The sequence below is a fragment of the Podarcis gaigeae genome (assembly GCF_964106915.1).
Source record: "Podarcis gaigeae genome assembly, chromosome: Z".
In the NCBI taxonomy this organism is placed as follows: domain Eukaryota; kingdom Metazoa; phylum Chordata; class Lepidosauria; order Squamata; family Lacertidae; genus Podarcis; species Podarcis gaigeae.
In genome coordinates, this window is record NC_139691.1 from 15,119,528 (window position 1) to 15,139,544 (window position 20,017).

At 44.3% G+C, this 20,017-nt stretch overlaps 1 protein-coding gene and 1 long non-coding RNA gene across 5 annotated transcripts in view; one reads left to right on the top strand and one right to left on the bottom strand.

Annotated features, from left to right (window-relative positions):
* The window catches only part of AK8 (adenylate kinase 8), a 99,291-nt gene that overhangs the window by 56,400 nt on the left and 22,874 nt on the right, over window positions 1-20,017 (top strand). For all 4 annotated transcript variants that reach the window (XM_083721411.1, XM_083721413.1, XM_083721412.1 and 1 more), the window contains one exon: window positions 13,239-13,380. In XM_083721411.1, coding sequence (XP_083577537.1) covers window positions 13,239-13,380 — 142 coding nt within the window. The remainder of the gene's footprint in view (window positions 1-13,238; window positions 13,381-20,017) is intronic.
* On the bottom strand, window positions 2,325-4,250 carry LOC310836351. Its single transcript, XR_014560027.1, has 3 exons — window positions 4,128-4,250; window positions 2,625-2,898; window positions 2,325-2,536 (listed from the first exon to the last, which is right to left on the bottom strand). It is a non-coding gene; the product is annotated as an uncharacterized lncRNA (long non-coding RNA).

A 20,017-nucleotide genomic window follows, 5' to 3' on the forward strand; every position in this document is an offset into this window, starting at 1 on the left:
ATTTCTGTCTCTCTCTCTCTCTCTCTCTCTCTCTCTCTCTCTCTCTCTCTCAAATACAGTACTAGCTTGCCTTAACTAGGCTGTTGCAAGGGTCACTAAAGCATTGTCTAAAACATATGTTCCCTTACCCTATCGTATAGAAAGCATTATACAAAAACAGTGATTTGCACAGCTCACTGAGGACAATAATAGCACAATATAATTCACACCAGTAACAATTAATTGCACATTTATTTAAAATTTAGATTTAAATTTAAATTTTAAATTTAAAGTGTTTGGTTTAATTAATTCAACAAAACTGATGAACTTCATCCAGTAATGCCAGCTTTTCAATGTGTGCAGTGTTTTTCATTTGCACCTCCAGCACACTCTCTTGCCTTTTAGTACCCCCTATGTAATCCCACAGGGATGCTGGTGGCGCTGTGGGTTAAACCACAGAGCCTAGGACTTGACGATCAGAAGGTCGGCAGTTCGAATCCCCGCGACGGGGTGAGCTCCTGTTGCTCGTCCCTGCTCCTGCCCACCTAGCAATTTGAAAGCACGTCAAAGTGCAAGTAGAGAAATAGGTACTGCTTCGGTGGGAAGGTAAACGGCATTTCCATGTGCTGCTCTGGTTCGCCAGAAGCGACTTAGTCATGCTGGCCACATGACCCGGAAGCTGTACGCCAACTCCCTTGGCCAATAAAGCGAGATGAGCGCTGCAACCCCAGAGTCGGTCATGACTGGACCTAATGATCAGGGGTCCCTTTACCTTTACCTACGTAATCCCACAGCCCCACAAGCAAAACGGTACTGTCCACTTAGGGGAACAACTCGTCTGAATGCTAAGAGTTGTTACTATGAACCAAATGCTCTTGTTGTGACAATTATTTTATTTTATTTTGTATTTAATTTCTATCCCATCTTTCCTCCAAGAAGCTTAAGGTGGCTTACATAGTTCTCTTACCCATTTTACCCTCACAACACCCATGTGAGGTAGGTTAGGCTGAGAATGAGTGATTTGAACCCTGGTCTCTCAGGTCCTAGTTTAGCACTGTAACCACCATACCACACTGGCTCTCATTGGGTGGGATTGTGTGAATAAAGGGTGTTCAGGCCAGAAGGGCCCCTTGTAGGGAAGGCCCAAGTGTGTCTTTACATGGTGGGAAATACTCATTGCCCCTCTCTTCACCCATCAGAACATTACCTATGAAGGCCACTAGCCAAGGGCAGTCTCAGCATTAACCCTGAAAAGGGCAACAAATGGACACACTACCACCCACTGCAATATTTTATCAGTTAATGTCGGGGCAGAGAGCCTGTGGCCCACCTGAGTCCCACCTTTCCCAGATTAAAGCCGGCTCAGCACTGAAGCCGATATTTTAAAACATACTTAAGAACATACCAGCATCCTGCCTCACAGTGCCCAGCCAGGGAGAAACCAGGAAGCAGGAACGCTCTCTCCCTGTGCGGTTTCCAGCAACTGGTTTCAAGAAGCATCAGTGCCTCTGCTTGTATTGACATTGTGGCTAGTCATCACTGATAACCTTCTCCATGAATTTGTTCAATCTTCTCTTAAAGTTTGTGGCCATTACTGCCTCCTGAAAGAGCAAGTGCCTTAGTTTAACTACGTGCTGCAATGCTGGGTAGCCATAGCTCTGATGTAGCAGCTGTAACTGTTGTCTACTCAACACACACACACACTCTCTATCCCCTCACACCCTGTCTTGGGTAGAGGCATCTATTCTATTCTGTAAAATTCAGGTTTGCACCCAAAAAATGCACCTTTCTTCCTTTGGCGAGCACGGCTCCACATTGCAGCAACCGTGTATCACCTGCAGGTGGCGCTGCTTAATAAACAAACTCACTTCGCCAAGAGGTTTGCCTCTGATCACCACTGTTCTGTTTATTAGTACATCATAGGCAAACGTTAGCAAGCTACATAACCAGAGCCTCCATCGGCAGGACTCAAAAGCTGTAAAAACAGCGGTGGTGTTAAGGAAATAATGATTGTCTTAGATGCCTCCTGTACTTATTATGTTAGCCACACTTTGAAGGGCCTGGACCTCAATTTCTAATGGAAACTGGAGTTTACATGAATTCTCATAATGCAGACTTTAGACCAGATGTAGCCTTAGATGTCATCTTCAAAGTGGGAATCTAGAAAAATCTTCAGACAAGAAAAAAGAAACACCCACACGTGAAGAGACAGAAAGTGGAGAATAAAAGGCAGCTGGACACGGGGGCAGGAAGTGGGGGGGGGAGAGAAGAAAAATATTGCAGACTAAAAGAGGTGCGAGTTTATCATCTTTATTCATGCAAGATAAAATCCCCACACTTAGAAGCTGAGGAGGAAGAGGAAAGGAATGCTTCACCAAGAGATTATTTCAGGCGCAAGGATGATCCGGACTTGGGTCTGTGAGCCGCTCTTGCCTGAATGCAAAAACAGATCTTTCCTGACCAGATGGTCTCTTGGAATGGAAATGGCAATGACGGATCGCTGGATCACAACTGCCCTCCATCCCCAAAGCAACTCTATTGCGGGCTCCTCAATAACCTGGTTTAAAATAAGGTTCAACTTTTTAAAAATTGCTCACAATTTCCCTTGTAAGGAAGTGATGCAATGGCATTAGCTTCACACATACTTTTCTTCTTCCTTTTGAAGCATCTCACATCCATCTTTAGATATATGCCTCTTCAAGTTTTCTCTATTGTTCTCTGTTTTTTGCTTCTTGCATCAACATAGTTTTAGATTGTTTATCCATCACATAGGTGGTTGTCTCCTTGGTCTTTTGAAATAGTATGGTCTCAATTTGACCCAACTTTATTCAATTGGCCTAAAGGAAGAAGGGCCCATTCCAACCTGCAGTTTGGCCAGTTAAAGCTTTTTCATAATACAGTAGGATAAAAGAAGCTAATCTAAATAAAAACAAACAGAGAAAAGAAAACACCAAAGGAAAACTTAAAAAGAGGAAAAAAGAGAAGAACAAAAATAAAAAGGACTACTGATTTTCCATCAGTTACATAAAAATAAATTATTCAAAATATTCACTCTAGAATGACACCCAACTGATCTACTTTCTGTTAGACAATATTTTCCCAATCTTCCAATCCAAATAGATTAATTCATTTTGGTTTTTTCCACAAAAAGTTCAAAAGGGGTTCTCTAATTATTAATAATAATAAATGTCAGCAATAATTTTTCTCTAATCAAACATATCAACTTTATCTCCAGTAACTTCAACATATTAAACAATAATAAGTTTTTTCTGTCTTAGTCCACACAAGATTCTTTCTGCTGTGATTATACAGTATATTAACTATTCCATAGTTCTTTACTTATTATGCGTTTCTTAATTCGCACCTAGTTCCATATCTTCCGTTCCCATTTCCTGTTGTATTTGCTGTGGTGTTCCGTCTTGATTTTTTTTTTTTTATTCCTTTTCCATTTATGCTTCTTCCATTCTTTTCCCAAGGAAAACACTTAAGGTTTGATAGCTCTTTCCTCTGAATTCACTCCAAGTTGTAAACAGAGTCCTTTCTCTCTCTCAACTCTATCTCAGCCAGCTCAGGATGTCTTTTCATCTCTCCATCCATGGCTTCATTCCACTCCTCCATCATCTCAGCTCAACCATTTGGCTGTTTCAAATATCTGTATGGAGGACTTCTCCATTTCATCATCTGTTGCATCCATTTCACCCTCCTGTTCTGACAATCCTTCATCCATATTTTTCTCTGAAGTCCCTGTGTCTTCTTTAATGCCACTTTCCATTTCATCTTTATCTGGTCTGCTTTCATTCACCATTTCATCAATCTCAGCTCTAATCACTCTTATTTACTCATCAAACAATTGCTGAAGGACACCAACAGCCAATGGAATGTCCAACAATTTATCTGCCATACTGAATGTTCTTGATATTAACAATTCAGTCTCCACTTTAAGATCTTCACAGTCTCCTGTCTTCAATCCCCTGTCATGACCTTAAGATCTATGTAACATTATCTGCTATCAAACCACATTTCTACAAAGGAAAAAAGAAGTAGCAACATTAGTTTTGATTTCAAGGCAACACTTTCCCTGAGAAAACAGATTAAAAGAAAATAAAAATTATTAGCATTCAAAACTCCCTTGATCGTTTAAAACTTACTTGGTTCAAACGGTGCATGCTTTTTGTTCTGGCTTCAGCCCTTTAATGATAAACTTTTCTTAAAGCCAGAAAGTAGCTCATACAACAGTTGTAAATTTCAACTGGCAGACAGAGAAACATCTCTCAGGCAGGATCTAGACACACCAAAAAGGTGATTCAGTTAAACCTGTTGTAAACTTCATGCAGGGAAATCTTGTTGGCAAAAGATGGGACTCCATAGCGCCATGTGGTGTCACAGTGTTATAACACATATAAAGCACTTTATCTTTATGAATGTAGCTGAGTCCTCAGTGGTAAATTATAAACTTCTCAAAGATAATTAGAGAAATGGAGGCTTTTGCAGACCCTATGCCCTTCAGGGCTGCTACATGGCTTTTGGGTACAATGTTTATTCCTGCGCTTTAAGTCACTCACCCCCATCTGGGTTCCCAGGAGCTGACAGCTTCTCAGTCTCTCAGTTTAGAAAATGGCTTTTTCAGAGTGTCAGAGGTTATTTCCCTGTTCACACTTTTCTGCAGAGTGAATTTGATAGCCAAGATTTATGTCATGGGTATCATTAATCACCGTGTAATTATTTCTGTTGGCAACCTGCCAGATGTGCCAACGTGAACAAAATATTGTTGGGGCCCAGGCAAGCCCCTTCCCACATAATTGATCACATGACACAGTCCATACACCATATGAATGGGAATGCCCCACCGGCCCCTAGGAGTTATCTCCTTTGCAGCCTGCTGACAGAAGATGTTCAGTCCACCATGTTCCTCCCCTGGAAGTCAAGGCCTAATAACTTCAGTAAATTTTCCATCTCTCTCTCTCTCTCTCTCTCTCTCTCTCACACACACACACACACTTCCGTGGCGAACTCATGCACATTCTGGAAAGCCAAGAGGGCCCCTATTCATCTATCTGTGGACAGATGTGCCATGCAACTCAACTATTTTTCAGCCCTAGCTCCCAAACTGACTATAACTGCCCTGTTCCCACCGCCACAGCTGTGTGGCTTAAATTGTGGTGCCCACATGGACCTCAACTCCCGTTGGCTCCAACCAGCATGGCTAATGGTCAGGGACTATATGGGAGTAGTAGTCTATGCCATGTTGACCTCCCCTGACTTAGATTTTCCTCTTAACCACAAGAATGGAAATTGGCCCAACTGTCCAACGATAGGCAGCTAAGCTAATTGATGTGTTGCAGTGGCTAGGCACCAACCAGGAGGCTTTATAGCTGCCCCTGGTGCCTCATTCTTTCCTGGTGCATCACAACGGCTGTACTCAAGAGTAGGTTTCATTCTGGCTTCCTCTTAAGCAGGACTAGAAGGATGGCCTCATGTTACCATTAAATTGGCGCTGTGCCACCATTTTTACTCCTGGCAGTGACGTTACAGTTTCTACAGCTGGAAAGGGACACACCAGTTAGCACGTTGGATTCCCTGGATTTGTCACATCCCTGAGTGGGGCACCTTCCTGGATAGTAAGTTCAGAGGGGTTTTCAGTTTCCACTGTCTCCTCTTTGAGCCCCTTATGTGCTAAGAACCAGCAATGGGATCTTCCTTCTCTGAGGAGGCCTTGTCTGATTCTGGCTCTGCTGCAAGAAGCTGTTGGGGCGTGACACTGCATACCCTCCTGAGCCAATCTTCCCAGATCGTTGGCTTCCATGGAATGTTCCAGCCCAAAGACTCATAACAAGAACAGCCATTTGATATCCACTGGTGTGTCAGGGCCCATAAATGAGCCTTGGATTGCACAAGCAACATCACCACTGGCATATATATATATATATATATATATGTTCATTTATTTATTTTTAAGAGGAGGACAATGGAGGAAGAGAGAAAAGAGAGAAAGATAGGCAGAAAGAGTAACTCAGTCTCCTGTTGCACATTAGGGTTATAAAATTAGGAAGACCAGTGGTCTGCCTCAAGGCTTCTGCAAGTATGAGGCTGGCCTCCCTAAGAAGACCCTATAAGCCTTTTCTCTGAAGATCCCCATTGTGTTGAAATGGATTGAATGGTTGAAATGGAGACCTGAGCTTAGGAAGCTCACAGGGAACATTGGAAGCTGCCTTACACTGAGTCAAGCCATGAATACATATGCTCAATATTGTCTATCCTGACTGGCAGTAGCTGTCCTGGGTTTCAGACAGGGGTCTCTCTCCAGTCCTAATCAGATATACTTGGACTGATCCAAGAGGGTAGGGCTTATGCTTCCTCTAGCAAAGAGCCTTAGAATGAGCATACTCCTGAATGGCCACCAGAGTCTGGGTCATGAGAGCCAATGGGAAATTGCACACTCACCAGTTTGTGGACCACTAGCCAGTAATAGCTTCTGCCAAATGTGATATTCAGGCTGTTAATAAGTTTTGCTTAGTGAGCGTTTGTGTCATTATTCCAAAAGCTGAATCTCATGTGATGCAGCAATGGAGAGGTATCCAATTGTCTGCTCCCATGCTGTGCCTACTTTAGATTAGGCCAAGTATTTACAGGGTGCTGGGCAAAGTCTGAGGGTCCTGGTCTTGGAAGACAGCAGCAGTTATCTAAAAACCTATGAATAGCTTTCTGGATCAGGCCACTGGCCCATCTAGTCCAGCATCCTGTTCTCACAGTGACCAACCAAATGCCCCAAGGGGAAGCCCCCAAGCAGGACCCAAGTGCAAAAGCACTCTCCCTTCCTGAGGTTTCCAGCAACTGGTATCTAGGAACTTGCAGCATAGCCATCATGCTTACCTGGTAGCAGAAAGATTTCTATGCAACAGGTCAGAACCAGGTTATTCAGGACCTAGGATAGCTCCCAGGGGTAACAGGTGTTGCTTCAGCAAAGGTCAGAAGCCAGGTCTTGTCTAGTTTTGTCGCTCTTGGCTGGCCACATACTGAAACCAATAGACTATCCCTTCCAGAAACCATTTGTTAACAAAAAGAAATAACTCCTGCGAACTTCATGGTCAGCAGGAAAACTGGGGATTTCCCTGGAGGACTCAAATAATATTAAACCAATTTGACCTTTGTGGAATAATAAGGTATTCTGCTCTCACACTTTGCTGAATTTAGGGATGACAGGCCGATCCAGGGAAAGTAGCCGTTGGCGGTAGCTGGTATTCAGGGCAAGATGTTAACTGTCAAACCCTGAGATCAACCCTCAGGCATCTGAATTAATGTTGGAAGGCTTTAGACCTAATGGGGGAAGGAGGGAGAAAATATCTAAGAGGAGGGAAAAGGGTAAGTGGACAGCACTATCAAAGAAGCTTCTAACTTTCACCTGGTTAGAATGGAGAGCTCCCTGGACCTCCACCCCAAGAACGTAGTTATGTGTCTCTTGGATATTAAGGATTTATAGGTTTAGAGTGTAGGTCAATATATGTCAGAAACCTTTTCCTTTTTTTTTCTAAAGGAGGCAAAGATATTGGGTTAGGAAAGCTTCACATGTGAATGCATGTGAATTTTAGAACTTTTGCATCCCAAGAATATTGTTGTATGGTTCTTGGATTATCAAGGATTTATGGGTTTAGAGTGTAGGTCAAGAAGTGTCAGGTTGCTTCTTTGCTTTCTCCTTCTTTTGCAGGAAAATATATTAGGGTACAGCCAGTGGGGTGGAATGGTTAAAGCAACAGACAGGGACCCAGAGGGGACTAGGGTTCAAATATGCCACTCAGCTATGAAACCCATTGGCTGACCTTGGGCCAGTTACTACCTCTCAGCCTAACCTACCTTACAGGGTTATTGTGTGGATTAATAGCACCCCCCCAAAAAAAATCAATTTTCAAGATGTAGTGATGACCACCAATGTGGATGACTTTTTAAGTGGATTAGGCAAAATAATGGAGGATAATAATAATAATAATAATAATAATAATAAATGGAGAATAATAATAATAATAATAATAATAATAATAATAATAATAATAATAATAATAATTTTTTTTTATACCCCGCCCTCCCCAGCCAAGGCCGGGCTCAGAGCGGCTTACAAGCAATAATAAAAACAAGATGAATGATTACAACTTAAAAACAAAAATAAAATACAACATTAAAATAATGGAACATTAAAATATTAAAATGTAGCCTCATCGCAGGAGGAGAAGGAAAAGAAAGGGGGAAAAAAGAGAGGGAGGGAATCAAATTGGCTCCAAGCCAAAGGCCAGGCGGAACAACTCTGTCTTACAGGCCCTGCGGAAAGAAATCAGATCCTGCAGGGCCCTGGTCTCATGAGGCAGAGCGTTCCACCAGGCCGGAGCCAGAGTTGAAAAGGCCCTGGCTCTGGTTGAAGCCAATCTAACTTCCTTAGGGCCTGGGACCACTAGGATGTTGTTATTTATGGACCTTGAGGCTCTCCGTGGGGCATACCAGGAGAGGCGGTCCCGTAGGTACGAGGGTCCTAGGCCGTGAAGGGCTTTAAAGGTCAAAATCAGTACCTTAAATCTGACCCTGTACTCCACCGGGAGCCAGTGCAGCTTGAAAAGCACTGGGTGAATATGCTCCCATGGCAGAGACCCCGTGAGGAGCCTCGCTGCAGCATTCTGTACCCGCTGGAGTTTCTGGGACAGCTTCAAGGGCAGCTGAAGAGCGAATTACAGTAGTCAAGCCTGGAGATGACCGTCGCATGGATCACTGTGGCCAGGTCGGGGCGGGAAAGGTAAGGGACGAACTGCTTGATGCGGCGAAGGTGGAAAAATGTCGCCTTGGCTGTTGCTGTAACTTGCGCCTCCATGGAAAGGGAGGCGTCAAGGATTACACCCAAACTCTTAACGGAAGGCAATGGCACTAATTGGGCCCCCGCAAGAGAAGGGAGTTGGTCCCTCATCCCCATGCCATCCCGACCTAGCCATAGGACCTCTGTCTTCGAAGGATTTAGTTTCAATCGGCTCCCACGAAACCATCCAGCCACAGCTTCCAAGCATCTGGTCAGTGTGTTCGGGGCTGAGTCAGTGTGGCCATCCATCAGCAGATAGAGCTGAGTGTCATCAGCATATTGGTGACAGCCCAGCCCAAAGCTCCGGATAATCTGGGCAAGGGGGCGCATAAAGATGTTAAAAAGCATTGGGGAGAGAATTGCGCCCTGCGGCACTCCACACACCAAGGAGTGGCGCGATGACATTTCCCTCCCTAGTGCCACCCTCTGTCCCCGACCAGAGATAAAAGAGCACAACCAGTTACGGGCTGTGCCCTGTATCCCCACGTCTGCGAGGCGGTGGTCCAGAAGATCATGATCGACAATGTCAAAGGCTGCTGACAAATCTAAAAGGATCAGCAGTCCTGACCCGCTTCGATCCAGTTGTCTACGGAGATCATCTGTTAGGGCAACCAGAGCCGTCTCCGTCCCAAAACCAGGACGGAAACCGGACTGAAATGGATCTAATGCCGATGTTTCCTCCAGGAACCCACCAAGCTGTTCAGCAACCGCTCTCTCAATTACCTTACCCAGATATGGAAGATTAAGCTACCAGTGGGTACTGGCTACAATGACTAGTATGTTCTCCCTCAATTGCTGGAGGCAGTATGCCTCTCAATGCCAGATGCTGGCAATCCCAAGCAGGGAGAGCACTGTTGTGCTCAGGTTCTGCCTTTCGACTTCCCATAATGGGCACCTGCTTGGCCACTGTGAGAAATGAATGCTGGACTATGTGGTCCTGTGGGACCTGATCCAGCAGCCAGGCTCTTCTTTCTGATCTTACATAGTCTTGAACATCTAGAGGGCACCAGGACAACACAAGCTGCTCTGGGAGGTTGGTTTTTTCTGGCCAATTTTGTTGCCACTTTATATTTGTTCAGGTCACACAGCTGAGGTCCCTCCCATTTCTGCTGGGCATTCGCAATTTGGCAGGTAGCCCTATTTGTTTATCTGAGTATTTTATGCTGCTTCTTCTTTACAGCGGGTTCTGTTTTAACTTTCTTTTTTAGCGTCCTATTTCATCCTTATTATTAGCCACTTGGTGCTCTGTTTGAGGAAGAAAAAGAGAAAGGAATTGATTGATTGATTGATTGATTGATTAATAGAAGGAGCATATAGAATAATAGATCGAGGAAGCTGGCTTATAGAGTAAAGAGAATTTGGCAAGAGCTTAAGTGGCATCCTTCAGAAATTATTGTTGTTACTACATTTAGTTATATTCCACCTTTCCTTCAAGGAGCTCAAGGTATTGCATACATGCTTCTACTCCCTCCCTATTTTATCCGCACAACAACCCTGTTGGGTAGGTTAGAGGAAGTGACTTCATGGCTGAGTGAGGAATTTGAACCCTGGTCTTCTGGGTCCTAGTCCAATAACCCAGGGGTGGGGAATCTCCAGACTGCAGGCCTCATTAGGACTTGCAGAGGTCCCAGTTTGGCTGAGGCCATTTTTCCAAAACCCATGCCCACCTGCCCCACACGTGACATCATATGTGGCATCAGGTGAGGGGCAGGTGGAGACATGGCATCTAGTCGGAAGGTTTACAGTCACTGCTAATCAGCTGATTGGTGGGGAGAGCAAGCCTGCTGGGATTGGCTGCACTACAGGTGCTGGCTTCATGCTCCCTGGGAGCTGCAGCCAATCCCAATTGGCTTGCTTTCACCACAAGTGAGCCTCTGTGCATGGTAAGAATCAAGCATCTTGGGGATTACCACAAGCCAGGATCCTATTCTTCAGTTTGGCTCATATCCTGTGCACACACTCCTTTAAGATCACCCCTGATGAATACTTTCTTTTTATTTTTTTAAACAAACATTGCCAGCCATTGGGCCCTTTCCACTAGAAATCTACCTTTGGACTACTCCAAAGACCAAAAACCTCTGTCTGTAGAGATTCCCTTACACACACAACCCCCTCTAGCTCCAAGACAGAGGCTGAAGACTCGCACACATTTAGGATGAAAGAGAACTGATGGTTTGAAATTCTCATGCATCATAATCCCCTTAAAGCGGATTGATGACTTCATCAGAAGGATTGTGAACTCAACTTTGCTAGCTAGTGGTACACTTGAGGCTGAGAGATCTAGGGCTAGCTTTTTAGTCTTACCCTAATGGCAATTACAGAGACTAGCCAATTTTCCCGACAACCTCAAGGAAGCCCCATGTGAGAAGATCTACCATACATTACTGCCTCCTCATTTGTTTTAATCACAGGGAAATAGAAGTGATGTAGATTTCATCTCTTCTTCATCCTGGCCTTTTGAAAACCTGCTAAGATGTTTTCTTTAATGCAGCTGTTCTAAGTAGTGCAGTTCTCCAAATTCTCAAAAGATTTGTTCCCCTCTGAAAGTGGATTCTAAGGTTTTTATGTTTCTGTTTTATTTGGGGTACTATCTCATTTCTTTAGCAACCCTTAAAACAGCCTTTTAAGGTAGGCTAGTATTTATTTATTTTGTGGACGGCAGGGCAAGGGGGAGAGTGGGTGGGAAGAAGAAATTTGATTTGGTTCACATTTAAAGTTGCACCTATGAATCTGCACTTTCCAAAACACGACTGTTCTTCAAAACATACACTTCTCTGAATTTTTACAATTCTCTAACCAAGTAATGTGCACAAAAATGAATATATTTGGGTAATGTGTGCATGAACAAATATGTATATTAGTGAAACTAACATAAAATGAATTCTATTGACTGATGGGAAGCCTTCAAGCAGGACCTTAATGCTAAAAGGAGACCTTGTTTCCACAAGTAAGGAGACTATCACTAAAAAGCATCTAGTCACCTGATATCTTATCACATGATCCTGAGTGCTGGTGAAGCATTGTGTCCAAGAGTGTGAGTCCCCCCCCCCCCGGGTTTGACTCTCACCCCAGGAAGTCCTGGGTTCAGATCTTATTCCAGTCACCAACACAAGCCTAGTCTTCTGGGTTCAGTTCCTTGTCCCCTTGTACAGTGTGGGGATAAAAAATAAATGCTAGCCTGGCAGTTTGCTCCACTGATGATGATGATGATGATTCCAAAATAGCAAGCTATTTCTAGGCTCTGATCAGGGACAGATTAAGATGTGTTGAGGACTGACCCAGCCCTCACCTGGCACTAGTGTGGTTTGACACATTATGGACACCTGGCCTGATGAAAATTTGGTACAGGTATTTCTGCACAGGTTTATAAACACAGTATGACAAGAATATAACCACTAAGAATATTTTTGTAATATAAGAACACTAATGACTGCTTTAGGGTCTGTTTTCCCATTTCCTTTATTTTTTAACCAGCTACAGTGGTACCTTGGGTTACATACGCTTCAGGTTACATACGCTTCAGGTTACAGACTCCGCTAACCCAGAAATAGTGCTTCAGGTTAAGAACTTTGCTTCAGGATGAGAATAGAAATCGTGTGGCAGCAGTGCGGCAGCAGCAGGAGGCCCCATTAGCTAAAGTGGTCTTCAGGTTAAGAACAGTTTCAGCTTAAGTCTGGACGTCCGGAACGAATTAAGTACTTAACCTGAGGTAAAGGTAAGGTAAAGGTACCCCTGCCCGTACGGGCCAGTCTTGACAGACTCTAGGGTTGTGCGCTCATCTCACTATATTGGCCGGGAGTCAGCGCTGTCCGCAGACACTTCCGGGTCACGTGGCCAGCGTGACAAGCTGCATCTGGTGAGCCAGCGCAGCACACGGAACGCCGTTTACCTTCCCGCTGCTAAGCGGTCCCTATTTATCTACTTGCACCCGGGGGTGCTTTCAAACTGCTAGGTTGGCAGGCGCTGGGACTGAACGACGGGAGCGCACTCCGCCGCGGGGATTCAAACCGCCGACCATGCGATCGGCAAGTCCTAGGCGCTGAGGTTTTACCCACAGCGCCACCCGCGTCCCCTAACCCGAGGTACCACTGTATATAAAACTTGATATTTAGCCATTTATGTGTGTTTATAGGCTTCTCACAATTCAAGCCCCTAAACTGTAGCTCACTTAGCTTGTGTATAAATTCATTACTTCCTCTGATATCTAGCCAGGTAAGGCTCAAGCAAATTCTAGTAACTCCAAAGCAAGGGCTTTAGTTAGAACATTGGTCTTTTCTTTGCTTTCATTGGTCCGGGAAAGGATCCCACCTAATTCACCTTCTCTTTTATCAACATAAGGTGCTTAGCTAGGACCCTTAATTAACTCTCCTGTGCTTTCATTTCCATGATGTCAATTTCCAGCATGTTCTCCCCAAATCTTTCCATCCAGTTGCAGACAACATTGTTGTAAAGATGCTGTCAGAGCGTTTGAACAGGCTGGACTGCCACATCCGAGGCTGGGTGCTCCATGGATTCCCTCGGGATGAGGACCAGGCAAAGCTGATGCAGCGTGCAAATATTAATCCAAACAGGTAACAAAGAAACTTTTCTTCAGGGACCTTCTGTGTGTGAGTAACTCAGAGGCAGAGCAGTGATCTTTCCTTCACAGCCTGCCCTGAGGCAGTGGTGGGTATTTGTGCTCCCATAACAACATAAGAAGAGTCTGCTGGTTCAGGCCAGTGACCCATCTAGTCCACCATCCTGTTTCTTACAGCGGCCAACCAGATGCCTGTAGGGAACCTGTAAGCAGGACCTGAGCACACATGCAACCTGTCCTGTGGTTTCCAGCAGCTGGTATTCAGAGACATAATGCCTCTGACAGTGGAGGCAGAGCGTAGCCATCATTAGCCGTCTCCTCCATGGTCCAATCCTCTTCTAAATGCACCTAGGTTGTTGACCATCACTACTTCTTGCCCTGCCCCCAAATCTCTATGTGAATACCCTCTGTTATCCCCACACTTCTTCCCTGCCCATGACAACCCTCCATAAGCCATGGCCTGCACAGGCCACGCTCCTCCCCAGCATTGCTCTGTCTCTGAACTGTGACCATGGCTCTCGCTTACCTGTGTGGGGAATGGAGATGTGGGGTGGTGCTGGTGGGGTGGAAACCTCTGCATTCTGATTGGCTGGAATGTCAACCATGGTACAGGATGTATGAGCGGCAACTGTTGATCTGCCTGCTTTCACCTGTGGCCCCGCCAACCACTGGCATGTGGCCCCTGGGTGCTTGCCCATGAAGGAATGTAGACTGAAAAAGGCACCCAGGCCATTCTCCAAGCTGTCATTCATGTATAGACCTGTGAAGCCTCAGGAGAATAAGCCTTGCATGTGCAGAAATGGGACATCTAGACCCTTAAATTACAGCAGTCTGGATGTGCCTCTAGTTGTAGGGGGCACCTTTTGCCACAGGTAGGGATTATTGATGTGAATGCAGTGGTGTAATGCTGTGGGGTCAGTGGGGGCAGGGATTTCAAAGGCCTGTTACTATTTCCAGAGCATGATCCCTGCCTCTAGCATCCTAGAGCCGCTCCATTAACCACTGTAAGCTCCAAAACTAAGCATTTAAGAGTACTGAAAATACAAAGGGCTTAAGTTTCCAGAGAATGGAGTGCAAGTTCTTTTACATAGACTAGAACTTCAAGGGAAACAGATCTTAAGCTACACTGGAAGAAAATAAGCTGAGCACACCAAATCATTTGGCTATGTACGTTTGCAAAAAATAGCAGATCTGGCTGAAAAGCAGCACATGGAAACCTACATTTGTTGTTGCAATGCATCTGCAATTATTGTTGTGCAGTTATAAGATTATTGCATCATCTCAGAAGGTTGTGTAATCTTAGAAAGGGGTGTGGCTATGACTCCCACAAAAGGTCCCTGCACTTCTGAATTTGCCACTGCACTCCTGCATGAGTGTGGAAATTCCTAACTGAGTACGACGGGAGGGGTGTATGTGTTTTATTAGGGGCCGGAGAAACTGATTTGATTCTGAGACTGATGCCTTCCACATACACACGCAAAGCTCTTGACAAGCACTGGGTGAGAGAGAAACAATCGGTGGAAGCACAGCTAGCGGCCTGGTGGAAGCTGGGCTGTAAATCAGTTGCTTCTGGCACAGGTTATAAAACACACTGTCTGCAATGGAGTGTGATTTCAGCGGGGGAGGGGCTGCGGGAAACCCAGATAGAATTAGTGCTTGGAAATCAATCTGGGAATGGAAGTGGAAAGGTATAAATCACAGCCTGAACCAATTGCATCTCCCCTTCTGCCTCCTCATTTTTAGGTGGGCTCAGGTTGATGAAATTAGATTAAAATAAATTTACATATATATCAAGTTTTATTATTAAAACCCCGTCACATCAGTAAACAAAGTTATTGGCGGAAAGGTCCGTTACTCTGTGCTGGGAACTCCGAGTAGACCTCTCTGGTTGATCAAAAGGCAGAATTATTGTCGGGACATAAACTTGTGAGTCTGTTTCTTAGAAGTAATAAATGGTTTAGTGTTCAACTACGATGTTTTATCTGACTTCCATCTCATAAACCTGGTGCAAATAATACTGAATTATATACCTTTGAGCAGTATCAGTCTCTTGGCTCTCCCGTCTTATGGAAGAGTAGAGGAAAGAAACTCAGTAATTGATGGCAGGGAAGAATGAAAAATCAAGTTATTTGAGAGGGTGGGGAGGAACACCCCCACCCCCCAAACTACAAGGAGCAAATTGGACTATAAAGTTCCTTAATATGTAATAATAAAAAAGAGAGATCTCTTGCAACCTCAGGAACAGCACCCAGAGATCTGCCCTTAAAGCAAAGAAGGAAATAATGTATTTCACACTGCCAACAGAGAAGGTATTAAATTTTGTTTAAATCAGCGTAGGCCCCCAAAGCAAGATGAACAGCAGCAGGCTCACAAAGGACATGCAGGCAACCCACATTTTGCACGGGGGTTACATTCCAGGTCATTGTGCACCTCGAGCATGCATAAGCCCTCCCTTGCCCCCGTTATGCCCTGTTATGCCCCTGTCACATCCTCCTTCTGGTCCGAAAACACTCGCGCATATGTTGTCACCCGTTTTTGAACATGCACAAAACAGGAGTTGGCTGTACTGACAGACAATCAGAGGAAGTACTTCTTCACATAGCAATGTAATTTTTAAATTATGGAATTCACTGCAATACCTGGTGATCGCCACCTGCCCCAAGGGCTTATAACAACAATTATATAGACACCTAGAGGATCAGTCTATCAAGCATAATAACAAAACAGAGCATCCCTATAAGGAAGTACTATTCCACTGAATGGGATTGGAGGACGAATATGATTCAGTTTGCATTTAAAGGCGGTCTTACCAAATTCTCACTTCCCAAAATGAAACTTGAACCGATACAGAGCTATCCTTCAGGAACTGCACTTCTCAAAATTTCCAAAGTTCAGTACTCTGGCCAGGTAATGTGTGCAGCTGCAGACTTACTTTTGGAAGTGTGACCTGGTTTTTGGAAGTATGTCTGCAGCTGGAGCTGGCTTCAGTGGACACTTTGAAGTGGCAGTGGAGACCTTGGTCTAGTTGCTGTGATGGTGGCAGAGAGCCAGGAGAGGGAAGGTGCTGGGTGGGTGGCTGGGTGGGAGGTGGTGGCATCAGTTTGAGGCAGTCTGAGCCACATTCGTAGGTAGGGGGTGATGGCGACAGGGCATGCCACGTGGCACACGCATTGTCAGGATGAGGCGCACATCGTTGGAAGGAGGCCTCGTCCATCCCCTCAACATTGAGGGGGCTTCGTCCCCTGCTACAAATATTGAGGGGGCCGATGGCACCTATGCTCGGATAGGAGATAAGCTTGGCTCATATAGAAAAGCAGCACTGCCAATAAAAAGCATCAGAGGGGCCAGTGGAGAATGGCAGTGCAGCCAGTGAGGGACCCTTCCAAGCTCTTGGGGGCACTCAGCAAGTGCCCGAATGGTCTGGCAAAAGGCTCCAGGCCCAATTCCAATAAAATGTAATTTGTCTATACTTCTCTCTTAATATTTCACAGATTGAGGCAATGTTAAAAGGCTCTGGTGGGTCTCTCTAATTGGATCACTCCCCTAACCCCCAGCATTTCTGCTTTGTTGGTAATGTGTTCCACTTTCCCAAAACCAGATATAGGATGAGTGTTTTAAATTTTAAGAACAAATTTTAAGTGGTGAGGGAAGAGTGGGAATTTGGATGATTCTCCCTGCATTTTTCTTTTGGTCATTATTTAGGCCTTCATCTTCCAGCATCTGATTTTCAGGTTGGATTAGGGATAATAAACAGCCTATTAATGGAGGCCTGAACTAGGAGATGGAGTTTGAACCAGCAGCAAAATTCAATGGCTGAGAGAGGTTAATAACTCTATTACTACCAGCTCTATTCTTTAGCCGTTTGAAGAGCTAGGTATTAGCCCTATCTTACTCCTCTATTAATTGAGCTAATAGAACCCCGGTGACCTTCACATGGTGCCATTATCCGTGAGTTTGCCAGACGTGGGCAGGAATACTTATAGCTGAATATGTATTCTGCGGAGGCTCCCGTTTCAGTTGGAAGAAAGATTTTGGTTAAAGATCACCTAACTTCAAATCTTCTGTTCTTTCCTCCTCTTAACATTTACCTGCTGCTTTCCGTGGCCAATCGAAATAATAAAAAAAAAAGTGGAGAGATGAAGGTACGTGACTTAATTAAGATCCCAACAAGTTAATGAGGGAAGTTTTTGGAGTCCAGAGTCAAAAGTGCTCGTGTGTATGTGAAAGAGAAAGAGAGAGAGAGAGAGATATTATTTTTGATGGCTGGATTAATCAACACTTGAATAAATTTAAAACACTGGGCTCTTATCCCATGCTGTACGCTTGCTTTGCAAAATGGCACCACACAAAGATCAATGAAGAAAAGAAGATGAGAAATCATTAATTTTATAATTTACTGAGTTTGTAACCTGACCTTCCTCCTCAAGGATTGTAGGGCAGTTAATAGAGATACAATTTTTAAAGATGAAAATGAAATAAATTATAAAACATATTTAAACATTCTCAAAACAGTTGCAGTCAAATGCATCTAAAAGCAGTTAGAGTTTTTTTAAAAAAACATTGTAAAAGCAATTTCAGTTAAAAACATTCTTCCATCCTATGACCTCATGGTTTCCAGGACCAATATTCTTCAGCCACTCAATCCCTAGCTAAATGGGAATGTTTTCACATTCTTCCTGAAAAGTTACTAATAATGGACACATGCACACCTTATTAGGGAAGGCATTCCATAATCTTCCATTATTATTATTATTATTATTATTATTATTATTATTATTATTTATTATCCTGCCTTTCTCTCCAGATGGGATTCAAGGCTGCATCCAATATTTAAAAAACAACCTTATAAAATACAAAGTAATAAAAAGAAACTACCGTAGTTAATAACAATAGTTAAAATACATGTGAATACATTTAGAGCCAGCCATTCAAATCCAGTGATCAGCATCACCTGCACCTTAGTTTCCAAAGGCTGGTCTCAACAGGTAGGTCTTTGCCTGCCAGCAGAAGGAAAGCAAAGAGGCAGCCAGTCTGACTGACCTCTTTTCGGAGAGAATCCCACAATATGAGAATAGCCACAGAAAGGGCTCCCTCTCTTGTCTACTACTGAAAAAGAAAGAAACGAAACAAGAAGAAATGTTTCCTGATTGTAATTTTTCACCAGTATCAAAGAAATCTCTCCACTTTACAGTTTTTCTTTTATTTAAGAAAGAGAGGATGTGGGTCTTCATACCCACAAAGGGTTGTTACGTGGTATTTGGGCATGGTGTCGACTCCTCAGCTTGCCAGCTCGTTCTAGCCCCCTTCCAAGCTCCCAGGTGCAGACTCCAAAAAATGACCTTGATCAAAGCATTTGAGGTTCTATCTACCTGGATCACTCTTATCTCTAGAGTGGTTTATAATAGTCAGACCATCTGTCTGACTGTCATCAACCACCACATAATTATCTTCTGTCGGCAGAGAGCTAGCAGAGAGACAGTCATCTGCCATTCCTTCTCCCCAGAAGTCAAAAGATGCCCAGTTTTTCAAACTCTCAGGGGAAATGGTGGTTTTCCTGGGGGCGGGAGGGCACAGTGGATCAAATCATCTCCCCAGATCTTCTGCTGGTCTTGCTGGAGTGACAGTGGGGGACTAAACACTCTCCAAAACTGGCTGCCAGGATTATTCTCAGTTGTGGGATCTTTTTGCTCATCATGCCTGAGAGCTGATGTTTTCTGCCCACCAAGTCAGTAGCAGCATAGGGAGGTTCTGGCAGGAGGTAGAAGAGTCCTCTCCTTGCTCCAACAGGTGTTCCTGCTGCCACTGCTACAGTAATCATCAAGCAAACCGAGGACAATTCAGTGACTGGGACGTGGACCCCGTGGTTGCCTTGCAATTTACAACTCTGTTTTCATCTTTAGCAATAATGTGAAAGGCTAAGATCCAAAGGACTATTTGTAGTGTTCCTTCTGGACAGGCACTGAGTGTTTATGGGGGGGGCAGGGGGGCTTCCCATTACAGCCCCTTCAGCCCCAAGAAAGCTGCTTCTGAAGGTCAGAGCATTATCCAATATTGCGGTTCAGAAAAGGACAACGAAAATGATCGAGAGGATCAAGTGACCCCCTGTGAAAGTTGCAGTGTTTAGGAGTTTTTAGTTTAGATAAAACGTAAGAAGTGACACAATAGAATTTTATAACCAGCATGGCCTGGAGAAAGTAGGTGGATAACAGTTTTTCTTTCCCTTGTAACACTAGAACTTCTGGATATCCAGGGAAGTTGAATGTTCAGGGCAGAAAAAAGGAGGGACTTATTCATGCAGTGCAAACTGTGGAACTCCCTCCTGCAGGAGGCAGTGATGGCCAACAACCTAGATTGCTTTAAAATAGGATTAGACAAGTGCATGGAGGAGGAAGAGGAGGAGGAGAGGAGGGCTATCAAGGGCTATTAGCCATGATGGCTCTGCTCTGCTGCTGCAGTTTGAGGCAGCATTGCTTCTGAGTATCTGTTGTTGGAATCCACAGGAGGGGAGTGCTCTTGTGCTCCAATCCTGCTTGTGGGTTTCCCACAGGCATCTGATTGGCTGCTGTGAGAACAGGATGCTAAACTAGAAGGACCAATGACCTGATCTAGCAGTCTCTTCTTATGTCCTCTGG